This window comes from Misgurnus anguillicaudatus, unplaced genomic scaffold, assembly GCF_027580225.2.
Source record: "Misgurnus anguillicaudatus unplaced genomic scaffold, ASM2758022v2 HiC_scaffold_27, whole genome shotgun sequence".
NCBI classification, from domain to species: domain Eukaryota; kingdom Metazoa; phylum Chordata; class Actinopteri; order Cypriniformes; family Cobitidae; genus Misgurnus; species Misgurnus anguillicaudatus.
In genome coordinates, this window is record NW_027395277.1 from 1,569,429 (window position 1) to 1,590,838 (window position 21,410).

Genomic DNA, 21,410 nt, shown 5'->3' on the forward strand with positions numbered 1-21,410 from the left:
CACATTTTGTATGTCTCCCTTATTTAGCACACCTAATTCAAATCATCAGCTCATTAGAAGAGATCTCCATGAACTGAAGTGAGTCTGTCAGACAAAAGAGACATACAAAATGTGCAGGCCAGTGGGCCTCCAGGAATAACATTAAGAACCACTGTGCTAGTGAACACCAGCTAAACCAGCATAGACCAGCATAATTCCCATGCTGGTCCATGCTGGTTTGATGCTGTTTTTTTCAGCAGGGGAATAACAGCCATTTAATGTAACTGCCCCTTTTAGATATACATCAAAACACAACAAATCCATCAGAGAGATGGCAGGAACCTTAAGAGTGACCAGATCAACATTCTAACTAAAAAAACACAATGGTGAGCATAGCAACATAAAAATCCTGTACACCTATATAGGATAACAGTGGTGGATGATCTTATTTTACTCTCACATTTTAAACTGCCTAAACCATTCATCCAAACTGGATGTGTGCACTTTAAGCCTATATTTACTATATGACTTTAACTGGAATAAATTTTGGTAAACAGCTTAAATAACACAAAACCTGCTTCTGTTTCAATACTTATGGAGGTGACTGTACATTTTCCAGGTATACTTTATTATTTTTCATATAATTTATTCTATTGTCATCACTAGTGTTATGCTGTCTATTTTGGAGGTTGATGGAGTTTTACTGAAGTCAGATGTTGTATTACCTGGCCACACAGACATGGTCACTTGGAGGGAGACAGCTATTTGGTTAAAGGCAGGGTATCTGATTTGATCCAGAAACACTTTTAGTTATGCTGATTAAAAGTTTCCTCACATCCTGATAGCAATCACTATGTTAAGTTGTTTGAATGTATTTGTTGAAATTTCTGTCATCTGTGAAAGGCGTAGGACCAAAAAATTTTAAACCAATCATAGATCTCGGTTCGAACGGATGTTGTCTTTTTTGTCCCTCATCCGTAAGCATAATTTGAATGTCACTGCGCAGCTTGTTCACGCAGACACCATACATCATCGGTGTGTTCACGTGCGCTCATCTCCTGTCTGTAAACAGAGGGATAATGACAAACTTTTCTGCTGAATTGACAACCTGCACAGGAGCCACACAACGAAATAAATCTTTTATAACAACAACAGCAAAAACTGTCTGGCTCAGCAAAGAGCAAAAACACAAATGAACATCGGCAACTTGCTTTACCACGAGATGCAAACAGCTGCAGGAGGCAAAGGGTCTAAAAGTTTATTTTGGTAAGACAGGTACACGATATGTTTGTATTGAGATGGATTCAGATATTCTACTTTGATGAAACATTGTGTTGCTTCTGAAATTTGTGTTCGTTTATGGATTAGCATAACGATATAGTTATGTTACTATGTCTACACAGCCGAAAGTGTTCTTTAATTCTGATGTAAAACAGTTGTTTATGTTGGTTATTTTGGTAATGTTATTCACTTTGTACTGCAAAGTTTTCTCACTGGTGAACGAGACATGAGATGTGACCGTCTGATCTGTGCGTGTTCATGTGTTTTGAAAGAGGTGTGACTTTGGATGGCAATTTGAATGGAGAGGGGCATCGTGATTTCATTGCTATTCGGCTACCGTTAGCAATTTATAACTAAATTAGTTATAGGGCTGATAGCACAATGCTATCTTCCAGTCACTCACACAGTATGTCCTGTGGTCGACTGCATAAACTGTTTAGACTAGTCATACAAGTTAGTAATCTATTTTCTTCAAAACTGGTCAAGACTGATCTCATTTCAATCCAAAATGTACTGATTAGCCCTAGTTGATTAGACTAGTTCTTAAGACACAGTACATAGTGGCCAAACTAAGGTTGAATGCCCTGTGTTATAAACAGTGACATGTTTGATTAGTCTTGCATATTTGGTTAACTCCAAAATGGAATCAGTATTGTCGCTTAACTACAGCTGCTTGACTTCTCAGCATAAGGATCATTATGAAATTAATATTATTCATTAATATTTGAAATTTAAAAGTGGGTTTACCCCATGCCATCTAATAAAGTGGGTATACTCTGTATATACCTTGCACTACACAACTGTTTGTAGCCACACATTAAAGTAAATGTACATCCATATAACTTCAGCTCACAAACGAATAACACTGTACCTCTGTGAGCCAGTTAAGTACATTAAATACAGTGTAGACATACTAATTTAATCGAAGTTTAGTTTAGTCTTCATTTTCTCATATAATTCCAATATAAAGAATTGTTTAATCAATGCATCATTTACATACTGTATTATAATCACTAAATTTTTGCATATAATGCTTAATGGTACTGCTTTTGTAAATTTACTTTAATAAAAGTTTTAATGCAGGCCTTTAACAAAATGAATACAGTGTTAAAATATCATATATTTTTCACTACAGTTATATTTAAATGAATGGTTAAATCTGACGTAGGTTAAGATCTTATTAATGTTGAAAAAGTCAAGATTCTTCCATGTGAAACACTGTGACAATATTGTTGTGATACAAAATCAACGCCCATCCCCCATTGCCCCAGACTAGCGCTACACTGCACGTGTTTGCGTCGCCCAACCCCCACTCCTCAGACCAGCGCTACACTGCACGTGTTTGCGTCGCCCAACCCCCACTCCTCAGACCAGCGCTACACTGCTACACTGTTTCCCCATCCCCCATTTCACTGCACTGCTCATCAGCGTTTGTTTATAACTCATGGTTGATGGAGCGATTTCAGAGAAGATTGGAGAGACTTAGACAGCATCACAATAAATGCGCAAGCCGTTTTGAACAAACTTTTCTTCGTCAGGTAAGTGTTTCTAACATTATTATTTATCTTCATATTTATTTAAATGCATGTTTTTGTTTTAATTGTCTTAATTGTCCAGAAAGCATAATGCATATCAATTCACAGACTAACTGTCGTTTTTGTAAAACATCTCAATGTTTTAACCCTTGTTTAATGTTTTAAGATTGAATCAGAACTTAAGACCATAGATTGTAACATCAGTACAGCCTGTAGGCCTCACTTTAAGAGTCATGTGATCATAGATTAAGTTGAATTAGGATGCATTCATTTGGTTGTATTTGTGCAGTCTGTACATTTTGATATGTTTAATATGTGTTATGCTGATATACATTTTCAATCTTGGTGTCCAGGAAACAATGGGAGAGCGTTCAACACAGGTATGTGCTTTTTCAAAATCTTTTAAAAAGTTCCATTTGTCATTTAATGTAAGGAGGAAATGTGTATTTCGTAATGTTACATTACAGCGTTCCGTGGCCGTTCGCGTGTCACGTTTTAAAACACGTGCTAAACCCGGATCAAAGCGCTTCTTTCTTCCAAAGCGCGCTCCCGTGGCGTGTTTCTTAGCAACCACGAGCTGCGCTCGGCGAGGATAACGTAATGCTTTATCGGATTTAAATCGCCCCTCTGTACCTCGCGTCAAATTGCGTTATTTGTTTCGATGAATCTGGTTGTGACTTTGAAGTGTTTGCACAGAGAGCTGTCAGTCACTCAAAAGTACGAGAAGGAGTTGCGGGGGTCGCTCATGTCACTGCTTCCAATGGTGACACAATATAGCCTATATATAATATATTATAATTTTTATTTATATGCATACATATAAATGCATACATATGAATATATATATATATATATATATATATATATATATATATATATATATATATATATATATATATATATATATATATATATATATATATATATAATTTTTATTTATATGCATACATATACATACATACATACATACATACATACATACATACATACATACATACATACATACATACATATATATAATTTCATGTCCACCTAGCTTTCATTAGTGTCCAGAGTTTAGTGGAAGCACACGAAATGATTGAAAGTGTCACACATTTTCAAACAGTTGCTTTGAACTAAAAACAAACACCTCTGGGTTGAAAGCTCAAAATATCAAACGCTTTTGGTGGTCAGACTTGACGTATTTATTGTTGTATTTAGTAAAAACATACAACAACCATGCGGCGAGGGGTGGATATTGCATGAGATGCATTGTAAAAGTCCCGTGTGGCGGAAACAGATTTTATGCCTCAAAATTTTGACACACGTGTCCGCAATGTCAGCATTGCTATTTATAGAGACTGTGGTTCAGTCTAATTGTGTTTTTAGGTATGTTTCACATATAAAACATCAAGTATCTGGACAATTCCATTGGCTCTAAGCTACAGCACAGGGTTTTTTAACAGTGGCGGCTGATGACTTCTCTTCTGAGGTGCGTAATTCATAATGTGTTTGCAGTGTCGTGTGTTGCTCGTCAAGTCAAAATATTTGTTTGTTGCGTCATGTGAACCATGTGCATCATGCCTCTTTTTAAAATGCGTGCCTGGTGCACACACGTCGAATGATAAAAGAGATGCTCATGTTCACAAAATACTCGTACGACACCTACTTAACCCTAACTTTGATTACACATAAGATTAACAGAGTATCTGGCAAATGTGAGCGTCTCTCTTATCATAAACCCCTTTGAAGCATCTGCAGCAGGCTCATATTTTGACATGACGTGATGCACAGTTTACATGATGTGCCGAACACATATTTTTAAAATGATGAACCACACACATAACAGGTTACATACATGTTGTGACGAGCTTCACATCATTTGGCCTCGAAAAATAAGTCACCGGCCACCACTGGTTTTCAGACTTTTTTGTCAGCTGAACACCTTTGACCTAAATTATTTACTTGAGAATTTCCCTGTGATTTTCCAGTAAATATTTTAATGTCTCATTTGCATGTTTTAAAAACATTAATTTTTCTTCCGTATTTAAGTTTATTCAGCCCTTTTTTACACAGATATTACAGAAAACGCATCCTGGTTTTGTCTGGAATTGTTTGATCTTCATTCACACTGTCAATGACTTCTCGGAATCTGTGTTTGCATTCACACAGATACAGCAAAGATCCCGTAAAGACACGTTTTTAAAGGAACACGCCCACATTTTGGGAATTTAGCTTATTCACCGTATCCCCCAGAGTTAAATAAGTCCATACCTTTTTCATCTCCGTGCATGCTGTAACTCTGTCTGACGCATGCCCCTGCTAGCTTAGTTTAGCACAAAGACTGGAAGTGAATGGCTCCAGCTAGCATACTGCTCCAAATAAGTGACAAAATAATGCCAACATTTTCCTATTTATGTGTTGTGACTATACAAATCACACCGTGTACAAATAACAAAGTCATATAAGCCATCTTTTAACAGTATACATAGTGGGAACTATATTCTCAGAAGGTGAAGCACTGCTTCTTGGGCGAAGTGATGTCTGTCGCATGAATTCTCGGTTTTATGATGTACTGTAGTATTGCATAATGGTTACATGACATTCAAATTATACAAATCTTAGTAAGTAACACTTTACAATAAGGTTGTATTAGTAAACATTAGTAAATGCAGTAACTAACATCAACAAATTAAACATGCATTAATTAATGTTAAAAGTTATAACGCTTGATTTTATAAATGCATTAACAAATGCTGAAATTAACATGAACAAAGATTAATATATGCTGTAGAAATATTGTTCATTGTTAGTTCTTGCTATCTAATGCATTAACTAATTGTTAAGAAATATATTCTTATTATAAAGTGTTGCCAGTTTTTTCCTCTTTTTTTAAACGTACTTTAAATTCATTTTACGATTAAATTGTAAGCAATTGCTTTCAACTCATGAACCCTGCGATTTCAATTTGACATTCTGATCATAAGGATTATACCATTAAAAGTTCATGTATTAATGTGAAGGATTTTAAATGATTTATATAATAGATATAACTAGGAGCCAACTCTCTGCTTTTTTGCTTATAATAATAATAATAATAATAATACTTTTAATTTGTAGCTGGATGCTATTTCTGAGGAGCAGGAGGATAGTGATTCATCAGAATCAGAGTTATCCAGTTGTGCAGGACTAGACCCAGATTACAAACCAGGTCAGAGTTCATCGTCCAGTGATTTGAGCCCAGACAAAGGTTCATCGTGGAAGAAACCAATGATGTCCAGTGAAATACTTGAATGTTCCGACACAAATTCTAGCGACAGTGCCATCAAAAAAACTGAAAACACAAGAACGTATGTAAAAAAACACCATAAACTACACAAGATAAAAAAGACAGATACATCCAAATTAAATGTGACCCTAAAAATTTGCACAAGGCGGGAAGACAAGAAAAGAGCTTGGGACAAAAGACATTATTGCCTCTACTGTGGGAAATCTCAGTTAAAGATTTCAAGACATTTAGAGAGAAAACACATGGATGTCAAAGATGTGGCATATGCCTTCAGCTTTTCATTAGGATCAAAACAAAGAAAAAGTCTTTTAGAACAGCTCCGCAACAAAGGAGACTTTAAACATAATTCCAAAGTTCTGGAAAAAGGCAGAGGACAAATAGTGACGTGGAAGCAGCCATCTGATAAAGCCTCGGTTAAGGATTATTTGCCTTGCCCATACTGTTTTGGAATGTTTAAGAGAAAAGACCTTTGGAGACATCAATCATCATGCAGAACAAGAAAATCTTGTGTGACCGATGAAAAAACAAAGAATAGACGAAGTAGAATACAAAGTCGCGCCGCATCCCTGCTTCCTATTGCAGCTTCCTCAGATGGCTGTCAGAGCATCATTAACCAAATGAGACAAGATGATGTTTCGTTTCATATCAGGAGTGATAGTTTAATTTGCAACTATGGTGAATCACTGTACGCAAAACATGGTCGAGTGAAGTCCAGGCACCAGTACATTGCACAAAGAATGAGAGAGCTTGGCCGATTCATGTTAGTGGCTAAGGACATGGACAAGACTGTCAATTATCTTGAAGATTTGTGTGTGCCATCAAAATATCAGCTTGTTGTCAGTGTTGCCAAGTGTCTAACTCAGTTTAGTCCAGGCAAAAATGAGTTTGGAAAACCTTCAACAGCAGTCAAAATTGGATTCTGTCTTAAAGGGGCTGTGGAGGTCCTAATAGGACAGACTCTAATGAATGAAGATGATCTTGCAGAAAAGAAAGCTAAAAAGTTTTTGGAACTTCTGGAGAAAAACTGGAGAAACAGTGTTTCTGTCACAGCTCACCAAACCATACAAGAAAAAAGATGGAATAAAGATGATGACATCCCCCTCACAAAAAATGTGATTGCTTTAAGAGACCATCTCAGGATGGTAGAAGATGAAGCAAGAAAGGAATTGACAGAACAAATGGATTTACATGCATACAAAACATTAAACGAGTCCGTTCTAGCACAGGTCATTATCTTCAACAAGCGGCGTGAAGGGGAAGCATCACGCCTTACTCTTGACGTTTACATGAAAGCAAGCACAAGTGCCATAAACGAGGACATTTATAAAACCTTGTCACCATTGGAAAAGCAGCTCAGCAAGTTATTAACCCGCATAGAAATCAGAGGAAAACGAGGAAAGAAAGTTCCAGTTTTCTTGACAAAGAGAATGAAGGCATCAATTGATTTGTTGGTTCAAAAGCGAGTGGAAGCTGGTGTACCTGCTGAAAATCCCTATCTCTTTGCAAGACCCGGTGTGATGACAAACATACGCGGATGTGACTGTCTGCGGAAATATGCAAAAAAAAGCAAAGCAGAAAACCCTGAACTCTTGAGGTCAACTAAATTAAGAAAACAAGTTGCCACACTTTGCCAACTCTTGGACCTTAGTGAACAAGAACTGGAGCAAGTTGCAAGGTTCATGGGGCATGATATCAGAGTTCACCGTGACTTTTATAGGCAAACTGACAAAACATTTCAAATTGCCAAAATAAGTAAGCTTCTGTTTGCAATGGAGCAAGGCACTCAGACTTTAAGGGGGAAGAACCTTAATACACTTGCACCGGCCTGTGGTACGTTTGCAGTTTTATCTCCAATGCATTTTTATTGTGTAGACACACATCTTTTAACTGCCTGTGGTTTACCCACTAGGGTAATTTTTAAGAGCTAATCATTGACTTTATTGGACAACTGATAGCAGATTTATCATTTACTGTATACTACCAATGTAATTATTTTAATTTAGAAGAAGTCCATGTAAAAGTATATTTCTATAAAATTTTAATGTTGTTATCTGTTACAGGTGAAGGTCCCACACTGAATTCTGTGGGTGTCTCACCGAGAACAAAGAAAAAGAGAGTAAAGCTGGCTGAGGGTAAGTTTTTAAATTTCAATTTTTTTGGCACTAACACTAGGGGACCATACGTGCCATTTTCCCGGGACGTGTCTTGGCCATGATTTTCGGGTGCATCTTCCGAAAGTATAATTTGTCGACCGCACACGTCATCGAGAACACATCCTGGGAAAATAGCACATACACTGTAAAAAAATTCCGTAGAAATTGCAGCTGGGTTGCTGGTAACTTACCGTAGATTTAAATTTATGTTTTTTACTGGCAACATTTTGTTCAAAGTAAAATGAACATTAACCATTTACAAGTCTTTGTCTTTATAGAGTAAAACTAAAAAAAAACTGCATCAAGCAAAACATTCTGGGAAACAAAACCTGAAGCAAAAAACAGAAAAAGGTTGATGATGATTTCTGGTTCCCAGAATGCTTTGCATGAGGCTGTTATTGTATAGTTTTATTCTGTAAAGATAAAGACTTGTTAATATTTAAAATTTATATAACTTTGAACAAACTCTTGCCAGTAAATAACATAAATCTAAATCTACGGTAAATTACCGGCAACCCAGCTGCAATAACATTGAAATTTCTACGGAATTTTTTTACAGTGTATGGTCACCCTAACTAAGGCCGTGTCCTAACTACATGCGAAGCGATATGATTCCAGCGACAGGCAGTTTGTCTGTCCATACTGAACAGGACTAAAGGGCTCGTTATAGTCGTGCGTAGGTGCGTAGGTTTTCATTTATACTTTTGCGTCGTCATGCAAACACACGCACAGACCGCTGGTATGCAGTAACCATGCGTGTCACCACAGCAGCAGCGCAAACGTCAAAGAAGGAGAAGCTTAGCAAGTTAACCCACAAACGAATAAGAAACTGCAACTTGTTGTGTATAATTTGAGAAGACCAGCAATGGTGGAAGTAAATAAACAGCGACGTTTGATGCAGTTTGAGTTAAATCACTCCTCAACTTGGCTCATCTTGTTTTCGCCGTCACAAACGCAAATACCTATGACGCAGTTTTTTTTACCTGACGCGAGGGGTTCTGGTGGACCAATCACAACGCTTGCGGTCTGCGTAGATCTGACGCGCTGTTAAAATTTTTGTGAGGTGCGCGACAGGCTACGGATAGCCTACACCGTAGCTACGGTGTAGAACCTATGCACGACTATAAATCGGGCTAAAACAGGGGCGTGCCACATCATAACAGTTTGCTCTGTTTGTGCGCTGCCCTATCACACTGCAGCTGAAGAGCATGCACACATACACAGTAGGGGTGGCACGGTTCACAAAACCCTCGGTTCGGTTCGTATCACGGTTTTATGGTCACGGTTCTCGGTTAAGTACGGTTCTTGTTTTTTTTAACACTCCAGAAATTTATTATCTTATTAATGTATTAATTATCCATAATTTAGGATACAGTATTAAAAAAAGTTATATCATGTAATTATGCACAAACTGAATTTGACTTTAAGCACATTATTGGGAACATCCCTGAGGAAAGCCAGGCGAGATTTTGACACAGCGAGAGGGAAGACATTGATGATTTCAACATGCTTTTCATTTATTTGGCAAAAAAGAGAATGTGTATTGCCATCTACATGAACTTTGTGTGCATTTTTAGCACACAAAGATAACTTGCATTTATCAAAATGCCAACTTCAGTGTAGCTTTAAGATTTATCACTGAGAGGCTGCTTAAATAATGCAGAGAGAATATGTGAACGAGAGAGAAACATAACGTTTACACCTGTAATATTTAAATCCGTCTCTTTTGTCCACTTTTGACCATTTCTGTCCTGATTACTTTAAGGGGCAGTTTATGAAATAAGATCGCGCAACTTTCACACGCTAGCAAAATGAAACTACGCGGAAATCAGCCGCTTTTGTTTTATCAACGAAAGGCTAAAAATAGCGCTGAATACGAAAAGACGTAAAACAGTGTTCATTACCTCAGATTAGATAAATGGTCGGAGAGAAGGCTGTCGCGTGTGGCTGTAGCTATTGTTTTATTTCCGCTGTCATCATAGGTAACATGAAATAAAAACTGTTTCCACACACCAAACTTATACGACGCTGGCGCATCCTCCAACTGCGGGCAGACTTCTTTTTCTCTCCCTCTTGCCATTTCTACACGTAACATGACCGGCACCACTCACTCTCCACACCAGTCACCTCTTCTTTCGCGCTATTCGCGAAAGGGGAACACGCTATCTGAGGTCACATACAGGGCACGAGGCTACATACATTGCGCATGCCATGAACCGTTGAACCGTACGACACACACGCGCTCCGAACCGAGACAAGCGAACCGAACGGTTCGGATTTTTTTCATGAACCGTGCCACCCCTAATACACAGACACATTCCTATGCTTCTTGGTGCTTTCCCCTGTGCAACTTTAGGGATTTGTTATTTATTTCTGCTTTTGAATCAAACATCTACAAACATGAAAGAGGAGAGACATAATATTCATAATGCGCATAGCTTTCATTAAATAAGATCTCTGTATAGGTGGAGCTGTCAGCCATGACATGTCAGACCGTTTCTAAAATAGAGTAATTGTGGTATCACGTTGTGGTTGGTTAGGACAAAACTCTGATTATCATGGAAAACGTAACTTTTATCGGATGTCGCCGTGGTGCATGTAGTTAGGACATGGTGTTAGAAGCACCTGAAACTTAATTATCTCAGTAAAGAGTTTATAGGCAAAGGACTTTTTGTTTTTTAGATGGAGGTTCTGATCTCTCCTCCCCTGAAAAGACACGTCAATCATGCCATGAAGCTGATGGTTCAGATGTAGATGGTAAGTAATGTTTGAATCTTGAAGACATGTACCACGAGAGTTAACAATACCTAATGTTTTTACTAATAGCTTCTCATGCATTTCTGCTACAGATGATTGTTCAGGAGCAAACCTGAAGAAAAACCCCACACCAAATAAGAACAGACGACGACGACAGACCAAGAGTGGGGAAACAAAGTGTAAGTTATTTTTTATGACATGATTCAAATCTCTGTTTTGTGTCAAGCTCAGTTAATAAAACACCTGATCCTGTTATAATGTATGAAGCTCACAGTTACACTTTTTGTTTTTTAGATGAAGGTTTTGATCTCTTATCCCCTGAAAAGACACGTCAACCATGCCGTGAAGCTGATGGTTCAGATGTAGATGGTAAGTAATGTTTGAATCTTGAAGACATGTACCACGAGAGTTAACAATACCTAATGTTTTTACTAATAGCTTCTCATGCATTTCTGCTACAGATGATTGTTCAGGAGCAAACCTGAAGAAAAACCCCACACCAAATAAGAACAGACGACGACGACAGACCAAGAGTGGGGAAACAAAGTGTAAGTTGTTTTTTATGACATGATTCAAATCTCTGTTTTGTGTCAAGCTCAGTTAATAAAACACCTGATCCTGTTATAATGTATGAAGCTCACAGTTACACTTTTTGTTTTTTAGATGAAGGTTTTGATCTCTCATCCCCTGAAAAGAGACTTAAATCATGCCATGAAGCTGATGGTTCAGATGTAGATGGTAAGTAATGTTTGAATCTTGAAGACATGTACCACGAGAGTTAACAATACCTAATGTTTTTACTAATAGCTTCTCATGCATTTCTGCTACAGATGATTGTTCAGGAGCAAACCTGAAGAAAAACCCCACACCAAATAAGAAAAGACCACGACAGACCAAGAGTGGGGAAACAAAGTGTAAGTTGTTTTTTTATGACATGATCAGGGCTAACATTTTTTCTTAGGTGCACCAGTACAAAAAATAGGTGCACCCAAATTTTTGACTGCATCGGATTTGTAGTTCACCCAAAAATGAAAATTCTGTCATAATTTACTCACTCTCATGTTGTTACAAACCTGTATAAATGTCTTTGTTCTGGTGAACATGAATGAAAATATTTTTAGGAATGTTTGTAACCAAACCATTCATGAGCCCCATTCACTTCCATAGTATAATTTTTTCCTACTATAGAAGTGAATGGGACTCATGCTTGGTTTGGTTATTAACATTCCTCAAAATATCTTGCTTGGTGTTCATCAGAACAAAGACATTTTGCAGGTTTGTAACAAAATGAGAGAGAGTTAATGATGACAGAATTTTCATTTTTGGGTGAACTGTCCCTTTAACACCGCTAGTTTAGGGCCCATGGTGGTTTAATACAGAATATAAACATGTAGGCTATTTTATAATTTTCATGTTGCCATTCCATTTTCCTTATACGAGTCATGCACAGTCCTGTTTGATAACCCGCATCTGCGCGATTAAAATAACACTTGACCCGTTATCCGACATCAGCATCAATTTATTTCATACCCGCCCATTTGACATAAAGACTGCGACCGGCCGCACCGCAATCGTGAAGTAAGAAGTAGAAACTTTTAAAGATCTTCATGCAGAACATTGACAGAAATAAGCACAGGGCAATGATTGGACAAATATACTATCATTTAATGTAAAACTTTGTGAGGGTCGGCAGATTGACAGCTGAGGGTTCAGCAGTGTTTGAACACTCATAAGCGCTGCGCTTATATTTATAATTGCCTGATAAATTGATGATATGATGGCAGTGATTCCAAAGGGATGTCCAAAAAAACCCTAAAGTAGAATTTTAAATGTTTAAAGTTTAATATCTCTTTATTGCTGCCCTGCATAAACCCGGCCGGTGATCGCATGATACGCGTGATGAGCTTGCATCTTGCATTACCTTAAATTATGGTCATATAAATAAAAGTAAAACAACATTCAAAACTGTAATGGTGTTCATTTATTTTTGTAAAGTTACACTCACAATAATAACAAAACATTGTGCTTTTTAAATGGGTAAAAAAAAGTTTTTTGTGCTGCATTGGTTTTGGAGCGCGTCACACAAAAAGTAAACTCATATTGGCTATAGGCTACTTTTGAATTCGTTTTGTAAATTTTCTAATTATTTAAGTGAAACACATTTCATGTAGTCTTATTTATTTTATTAGTTTTTCACCAAAGAAAGACATAATCATCATGTCCTATTCATTGTAATGCTTTTTGCGCATAAATTAAACCCTTGGGGGGGAATTATTTATTAATGAATCAACAATGCAAATCAATGAATGAATTTATTTCTCTATTTAAGACAGCCAGTCTGGCAGGGAAGTAAGATTATGAAGAAAACAGTGGTCCTGACTCCTGGCTTTTTTCTATAAATTGGGCGCACGCGACATTGGTGCTTTGACTCGATTGTAAGAGGCTCATTACCTAATGCCGTCTTCGGACCAGGGCTGAATTGGTCACACTTTCGCGCCCTGAGGATTCAAATCTCTGTTTTGTGTGAAGGTCACATTATAACAGGATCAGGTGTTTTATAAACTATCAAGCTCACAGTTACACTTTTTGTTTTTTAGATGGAGGTTCTGATCTCTCCTCCCCTGAAAAGAGACTTAAATCATGCCATGAAGCTGATGGTTCAGATGTAGATGGTAAGTAATGTTTGAATCTTGAAGACATGTACCACGAGAGTTAACAATACTTAATGTTTTTACTAATAGCTTCTCATGCATTTCTGCTACAGATGATTGTTCAGGAGCAAACCTGAAGAAAACCCCCACACCTAATAAGAACAGACGACAACGACAGACCAAGAGTGGGGAAACAAAGTGTAAGTTATTTTTTATGACATGATTCAAATCTCTGTTTTGTGTCAAGCTCAGTTAATAAAACACCTGATCCTGTTATAATGTATGAAGCTCACAGTTACACTTTTTGTTTTTTAGATGAAGGTTTTGATCTCTTATCCCCTGAAAAGACACGTCAACCATGCCGTGAAGCTGATGGTTCAGATGTAGATGGTAAGTAATGTTTGAATCTTGAAGACATGTACCACGAGAGTTAACAATACCTAATGTTTTTACTAGAGGTCGACCGATATGGGTTTTTTGATGGCCGATGCCGATGCCGATATGAAGCAAGCAATGTGGCCGATTGGCCGATATAACGCCGATATAAGAAATGAAATTAAAGTAAATAAAAAGCATACCAACAATTAATGAAAGTAAATTAACATTTATTAAGCATAATATGTATAAACAATTAGTGCAATTTATGTGTTTAACTTAAACATACAGAAATTAAAGATTTATTAAAAAAAATATGCAAAAAATATAATAGTACTTTACTTAGTAAGAGGTTGTTTTTACTTTCCTAAAGTTAAAAATATATTACTAAACAAAAAAGATTGGTTACACTTTACAAGGTTCATTAGTTAACTACATTGGTTAACATTAACTAATAATGAACTGCACTTATACAGCATTTATTAATATTTTTAATGTTAAATTCAGCCATTACCAATACTTTATTAAAATCTTGTTAACATTAATGAATGCACTGTGAACTAACATGAACAAACAATGCTTTATTTCTATTAACTAACATTAACAAAGATTAATAAATACTGTAACAAATGTATTGCTCATGGTTTGTTCATGTTAGTTAATACATTAACTAATGTTAACTATTGAACCTTATTGCAAAGTGTTACCAAAAGATTTATCTCTGTTTTTCCGTTTTGTCTTTGTAAAAACAACACGACAAAATGCACAGCCTACGTTATAACAGTATTTGCTTATTTAGCGACAGGTAGCTTAGCATCAAAACAAAACAAACTTAAACATGACAATGTACAATCCGGTGCACACATTAGGTATCATGCACAGTTAAATGCGGTGGATAATGAAGAAAAATATATAGAAATGCAAACATATTAGCAAGTTATGTATTTACCATACAACGTGCGTCTCGTCCTCCTAACACACACCTGCGTGCACGCCCAACTTTCATGCTGGGCTTCGGTGGCGCTGGTTATTGCGGAGGGAAACAGCGTCTTTTTTATAAGTTACTGACAACAACGCGCATATCTGAGGAAGAGCCGGTCGCGGAATTTGTCACTGTTTGGTAGGTAAAAAAAATTTCAGTATGTTTTAAATCTATTTGTGTCCCAAGTTGTTGTTACCGCCGAGCTGCGGATATGACAGCTCACGGAACATTTTAAGTGAGACTTTGCTGCATGCCGGAGTTTTATACACAACACAACATCATTTTTATAAGGAAATGATGGTTGGTTATTTCACTGTGGCAGACTAGCTATGTATTTGACGTCGGGCGGCGCAGCAAAAGCCAGTCGGCGTGAGGCACGGGGATCTGCGGGAGTGTTTTGAAAGCATATGAAGCAGATTGCTCTCGCAGTGCATTGACGTCATGCACCAACCGGCGCTGTGGGGTCGAGTGTATTCGTCTTCCTAAGGAACAAAATGCTAATGCGCTAACGTGACCAAAGCGGAGAATTTATCGGCCAAATGGAAAGATTTATCGGCCGATGCCGATAATAAGAAATGTCCAAATATCGGCCGATTTATCGGCCTCGGCGATATATCGGTCGACCCCTAGTTTTTACTAATAGCTTCTCATGCATTTCTGCTACAGATGATTGTTCAGGAGCAAACCTGAAGAAAAACCCCACACCAAATAAGAAAAGACGACGACGACAGACCAAGAGTGGGGAAACAAAGTGTAAGTTATTTTTTATGACATGATTCAAATCTCTGTTTTGTGTCAAGCTCAGTTAATAAAACACCTGATCCTGTTATAATGTATGAAGCTCACAGTTACACTTTTTGTTTTTTAGATGAAGGTTTTGATCTCTCATCCCCTGAAAAGACACGTCAATCATGCCATGAAGCTGATGGTTTAGATGTAGATGGTAAGTAATGTTTGAATCTTGAAGACATGTACCACGAGAGTTAACAATACCTAATGTTTTTACTAATAGCTTCTCATGCATTTCTGCTACAGATGATTGTTCAGGAGCAAACCTGAAGAAAAACCCCACACCTAATAAGAACAGACGACAACGACGACAGACCAAGAGTGGGGAAGCAAAGGGTAAGTTGATTATTTTTTAAGTAAACACAATACAACAGACATTTAAATCTGTAACAAACTGCTCAGAGACACAAAGGGTTGAGGATCCAAATGCAGTTTAATATCAGGGCAATCCACAAACATAAGTCCAAGTAAACAGGCAGAAGGTCATACACGGGTAAACAATCCAATAATCAGGGCAACAAGGCAGACAGGGGTATAACACATTGAGATATGTGACCAGCAGAAAAGCGTTATGTTATGGAGTGACCTTTCTCTTTACTAAAAAGCATAAATTAATGAAGCCAAAGATCTGATGAACTGGTCTCACATAAGTCCAGTGTGACCGCAGCTTAAATCTTTGTATTTCTGCTTTGCATGAGTTCTTCAAATACAGTTGCAAGAATAATACATTTTACTTGTTGTGGATCAATTGATGTTAGCAGGTAAATTTATATGCGTCACATTGAGTGTGCTTCCCTTTCCAGAACGTGAAAAAAATATATATAAATCACATAATAAATAGTATTTATATACAATATAAAAAGAGTATCCCACGTTAAAAGAACATTAAGGTTTAGGGATGTTTGATTAAAAGTTTGTTGATTTTTTTTTTGTGGTAAATTATTTGTTTAGAATAATCGATAGATTAGTCGTTATAAAAAGTCGTTAGTGGCATCCCTAGATCATGTAGATGGTTTCAGCAGTAACAACATAAACGGCTTTTGTGGAACACATGTAACTTCTGGTAAACCCTGCTAAGAATAAATAACAACAAAGTCCTTTTTAAAGTAGTTAATTAATATAACAAGCAAATTAAACAACACGTAGATTACCTAGGAAACCAAAACATTTGTTATTTTCGACAAGGTATTTGTTCAATGGTTCAATTTAGCAACTAATCAGACCATTAAACAAACAGAGACTGAAGTAAAAAACATTCACAAAACGTGCTCAAAACTAATGGTATATTTTTAACCAAACTTATTTGTCTATGCATTTACCTTTTACCAAAAGTGCCTGTCATTCCCTTTGACATCTTCATAAAATATCACGGCTAGCAACCTTCTACAATGCAAGTACATCACTCGGATACAAGTCAAAATCTTCACTCTGGGTAACTAAGTATTGTCTAATATTAGCCATTGTCTAATTCATTTTTAGATTTTACTCACTATTGTGTGCATTTAGAGGCCAAGTATAATTTTAGCTTAAGTATAACTTTAGTATATTTTCAGTTGCTAAACACTATGACAGAAAGCTTGAGTTTTACTCTCGATCTGCGCAACGCCACATGAAATCAAACACGTCTAATAAACTACAAACTTAACAATTACCGTGAACTTCATTGCACTGGCTTTGCTGAGACAGGATGCATATCTTCTGACCTTCAAAAACAATTTACATCACAATGACATAAACATACTTGTTTCCGGATCATAAAACATGTATGGGGGGACCATCATGAGTGTGGGAGGACCATCATTGTACTCTGGTATGTTTGGCAGAGTTAGGGTGTACTCGCATTATGTGAACCATATCGTACCAAGGTACGTTTGAGCCCAAAGTACAGTTCGTTTTGCTGGTGTGATTGCTTCGAATTGTACCAGAGTGTGGTACGCATAAGCGTAACTTGGTGCACTTTGCAGAGGTTGTCTCGGGTAGGGTTTACTTTGATTCGGGGGTGAGGCACTCGCTTCTGAATGCCAAGCTTCGTGTCATGGTAAGGGGCTGTTTACATCTGGTATTAAGATGCGTTTTGGTGGACGAGAGAGACACATCAAGTTCACACCTGGTATTTTAATTGATCTCTTTTGTCCACATTCGACCGCTTCTGTCCTGATTGCTTTGAGGGGATGGTCTGTGGAAACTGTGGGCAAGTCCCTCTGCTTTCGTTTAAACGCGAGTGGGAAAAATGACAGGTTTAAATTGATGTGAACTAATATTATGTTAGAGTCTGCTGCTTATATTATTAGTAAACAGAAAAATTAATGAAATAAGCTCACACAACTTTCACATGCTCGGAAATTAAAACAAATGAAAGAGGCGGACAGCAGCCACTTAATTTTTATCAATGAAAGCCTTAAGATAGTGCTGTATATTGTGTGTACGCTCTAGAAGTCAGATCCTATGTAAAAACATTGTGCTCAATACATTAGATCAATAGGCGGAGAGTCAACAGTCTTTTGTGGCTGCTCAAGCACATTCAACCACATGAGCATCTGCCCCACAAAGCAATCCGGTCGAATGTGTTTTAAACTACTTAATGTGGTCAAAAGTTGACGAGGTTAAAAAGTTTTAGACCTCGTTTACACTTGTCTATAGCATTGTTCACTTGTGATCTGAACAGGCAAAATGCATCTTAATACCAGGGGTAAACAGCCTCAATAACAATTGGACATGTGCAGCACAAATGCATACAGTTGCGCGTCATCGCATCCTAAATGACCCCAGGTAACAGAGGTGTGTTTGACATCATGCACGCTGCACGGACCGATCGTGAGTGATTGGAGAGCAGACTGCTCACACACATAATTATATACACATTTATTATACACAGTTATTTACCATCTATGTATTAAACTCACATATATTTTTACTCAGACTGCAGGCACAACGTCCACTTCTTTAGTGTCAACACTGTGGTACATGATTTCTGTAAACACAAATGTAGATAAACTTTATATTTAAAAAAATAAGGTTAAGGTACACACAGAAAAATACTTTATTGCAAAGGCATCTGGAATCCATGAAGTGAAGTAAAATGTTTTTTAAATGCCACAATCTTGGACCTGATCTAAAGAGATACTTTAAACAACAAGCATGTCTTGAAAGGCAGGTTTTCATGAGTTAAATATACAAAACAGTAAAATATGCTAGCTGCTAACCCACACATACTGATTTGTGGTTTTGATCAAAGATCATCTCATCTTGGCCCTTTTTTCGCAGACTGAGAATTTATCTACACACATTCACAGTTATGTATTTTAAATGGCAACTATAACAATTCGAACACTTCTAGTATGAAGACAAAAATCAATTACATAAAACAATTATGAAATGGAATGAAATTGAACTTTACCTTGCTGTAAAAACGTTTCAAAAGAAACCGACGGTCGTGTGGGCAGCTGTTTGATTTCGCATCATACAGGTCATCTGGTGGGTGGGTGCTTAGTTATTGGTAAGTCCTTTTCCATAGGTGGATTTTACACTGTTGATGTAAACCGACTCTTACAATTTCCATCTAGATTGCAAAAAATTTTATAATTCCAACAGAGACAGTACAGTATTCAACCACCCTTACACTATATACTGTCTAAAAGTTTGTGGCTCAACAAATCTTGTAATGCATGACTGTACCATACTCCTGTTACAGGCACAGGTTTATGTGTGACTTTGTTTTTTAGATGGAGGTGCTGATCTCTCCTTCCTTGAAAAGCGACTTAAGTCATGCCGTGAAGATGGTAGTTCAGAATCAGATGTAGATGGTAAGTAATGTTTTAATCTTGTTTTAAGTAGTGTGATAGTGTTTCATGAAGGCTTGATGTCACATTTTACTGTTTACACTTTAGTACACAGGGTTAACAATACCTAATGTTTTTACTAATAGCTTCTCATGCGTTTCTGCTACAGATGAGTGTTCAGGAGCAAACCTGCTGAAAAAAAACACACCAAATAAAAAAATAGGACGACAGACCAAAAGTGCCAAAGGTACGGCCTGTGAGCAAGCAGTTGCAGTTTAAAAAAAAACTTTATTTAATTGATACTTTTAGTTGTTCATGTAACTTAGCAACACTAAAGATTGTGGGTTTGATTACCAGGGAATGCAAATAATGTACATGTTAAATGCAGTGCAAGTTACTTTGGATAAAAGCTTTTGCCAAAAGTATAAATGTAAATGGTTTATGATTTAATGTTACAAAATCTACATTGTCATTTGTAGTGTCGGCCAAGGTAAATGTGAAGAGACCATGGAGTGAGGCAGAGAGGAGTGCAGTACACAAACACTTGGCCAAGTTTATAGCCGAGCGCAGAGTTCCTGGAAAACTGCCATGCATGAAGTGCATAGAGGAAGAAGAAGCCCTAAATGAACGATCTTGGAAGGATGTGAAGAATTTTGTGTACAACACAATTGTAACTCTAAATCGGAGATCTGCTTCAAGAAAACTAAAATTTTAAAGGCTAAATGTGGTCTTCATCTCAATCTCTCTTTCTCTGTTTCTCACTTTTCCTTTTTTTTTTTGGTTTTAACATTTTGTTGTAACGTTTACTGTTTTCTGAAATTGTGAACAAAATAAATGTTCATCTGGTTACTGCAGATGGTATCTCTCTTGCAGCTTTTTGGAAATTGCGGGATGGTGGGTATATATATTGCTAAAATTTGGTTCCTTTAGTATAATTAATAATTGCACTGGAAACTCTTTGCATTTTAGTACTGTAGTCAGATTATAATAACAAACATATTTAGTTTTTTAAAAATCCCAGTATGTGGCTTGCATGATGAAACATAAAATGGCAAAGATGGTTGAAAGCTAAATCAATGTAGTTCAAACAATACATTGACAAATGAACTCAATAGCGCCCCCATGAAAATGTCCTCGCTCTGCTGGTAAAAAACTTTTTCTTTCCCTTTGTTTTACTAAGAATCTGAGGTGATAACTAGGCTTATGGGCACCCCTAGTGTTAGAATATAACATTTGTTTATCTCAAATTAAAGCAGAAATGGTGGTCCTCATACTGCAGGTTAATTTACCCGGTCCTCATTTTGGTAGTTGTACAGGAATGTGTGTGTGTGTGTGTGTGTGTGTGTGTGTGTGTGTTTGCATGCATGTGTTTCAGAGGTTACGTTAAAGGTGTAGAATTTTCTCGAATTTGAGAAAATAACTGCCTTCTCCACTTTTTTAAAAATGCAATTGCGCAACACTCCTGATTGACAACTTGGAGGACCAATAGTCTTGATGATCCACCCGGAAAAAGAAAATCTCCACAATGCCTTTAATCGAAATTTTTTGTCTTAAAAGGGACAAATGTGAGTCATTTTGAGAGATTGCACTTACAACTCGGGTACGTACTAGTGTCACAAGTTTAGTTTAATTCATATTTTTATACGTTTGTTAATATTTAATTGCAAGCGTATTTTGTGATTCGATTTGTTTATATTTGCCTGTTCAGCACAAAGTTTGCGTGTTCGTGCATTTATTTCATGTGGGTTCCCACGGGTCCTTGAAAGTTTGTGCATCTGGGGAAAAAATTCAAGGCCCTGGGAAGTTTTTGAAAATAAACATAAATAGATAGAGGTCATTGAAAGTGCTTAACTGCTAAACT

At 37.1% G+C, this 21,410-nt stretch overlaps 2 protein-coding genes and 1 long non-coding RNA gene across 14 annotated transcripts in view; 2 read left to right on the forward strand and 1 right to left on the reverse strand.

Moving 5' to 3' along the window:
* LOC129433868 (beta-1,4 N-acetylgalactosaminyltransferase 2-like) overlaps positions 1-21,410 on the forward strand; it is a 70,566-nt gene that overhangs the window by 9,864 nt on the left and 39,292 nt on the right. The window lies entirely within an intron of this gene.
* Positions 110-20,403, forward strand: LOC141362500 (uncharacterized). Of its 12 annotated transcripts, XM_073864667.1 has the most exons (20): positions 139-1,014; positions 1,052-2,798; positions 3,149-3,175; positions 5,895-7,893; positions 8,124-8,195; positions 10,899-10,973; positions 11,066-11,152; positions 11,268-11,342; positions 11,435-11,521; positions 11,637-11,711; positions 11,804-11,887; positions 13,571-13,645; positions 13,738-13,824; positions 13,940-14,014; positions 15,648-15,734; positions 15,850-15,924; positions 16,017-16,106; positions 19,493-19,573; positions 19,719-19,796; positions 20,029-20,403. In XM_073864667.1, the coding sequence occupies exons 2-20, from the start codon at positions 2,712-2,714 to the stop codon at positions 20,262-20,264; spliced, it is 3,552 nt and encodes a 1,183-aa protein (XP_073720768.1). In that variant the 5' UTR covers positions 139-1,014; positions 1,052-2,711; the 3' UTR covers positions 20,265-20,403. The 12 variants fall into 12 exon arrangements, with proteins under 12 accessions (XP_073720779.1, XP_073720768.1, XP_073720767.1 ...); XM_073864678.1 differs by having other exon boundaries at positions 110-2,798; positions 5,895-5,985; XM_073864666.1 differs by having other exon boundaries at positions 139-2,798.
* LOC141362501 (uncharacterized) lies at positions 16,185-19,775 on the reverse strand. The gene is made up of 2 exons (XR_012368280.1): positions 19,446-19,775; positions 16,185-19,329 (listed from the first exon to the last, which is right to left on the reverse strand). It is a non-coding gene; the product is annotated as an uncharacterized lncRNA (long non-coding RNA).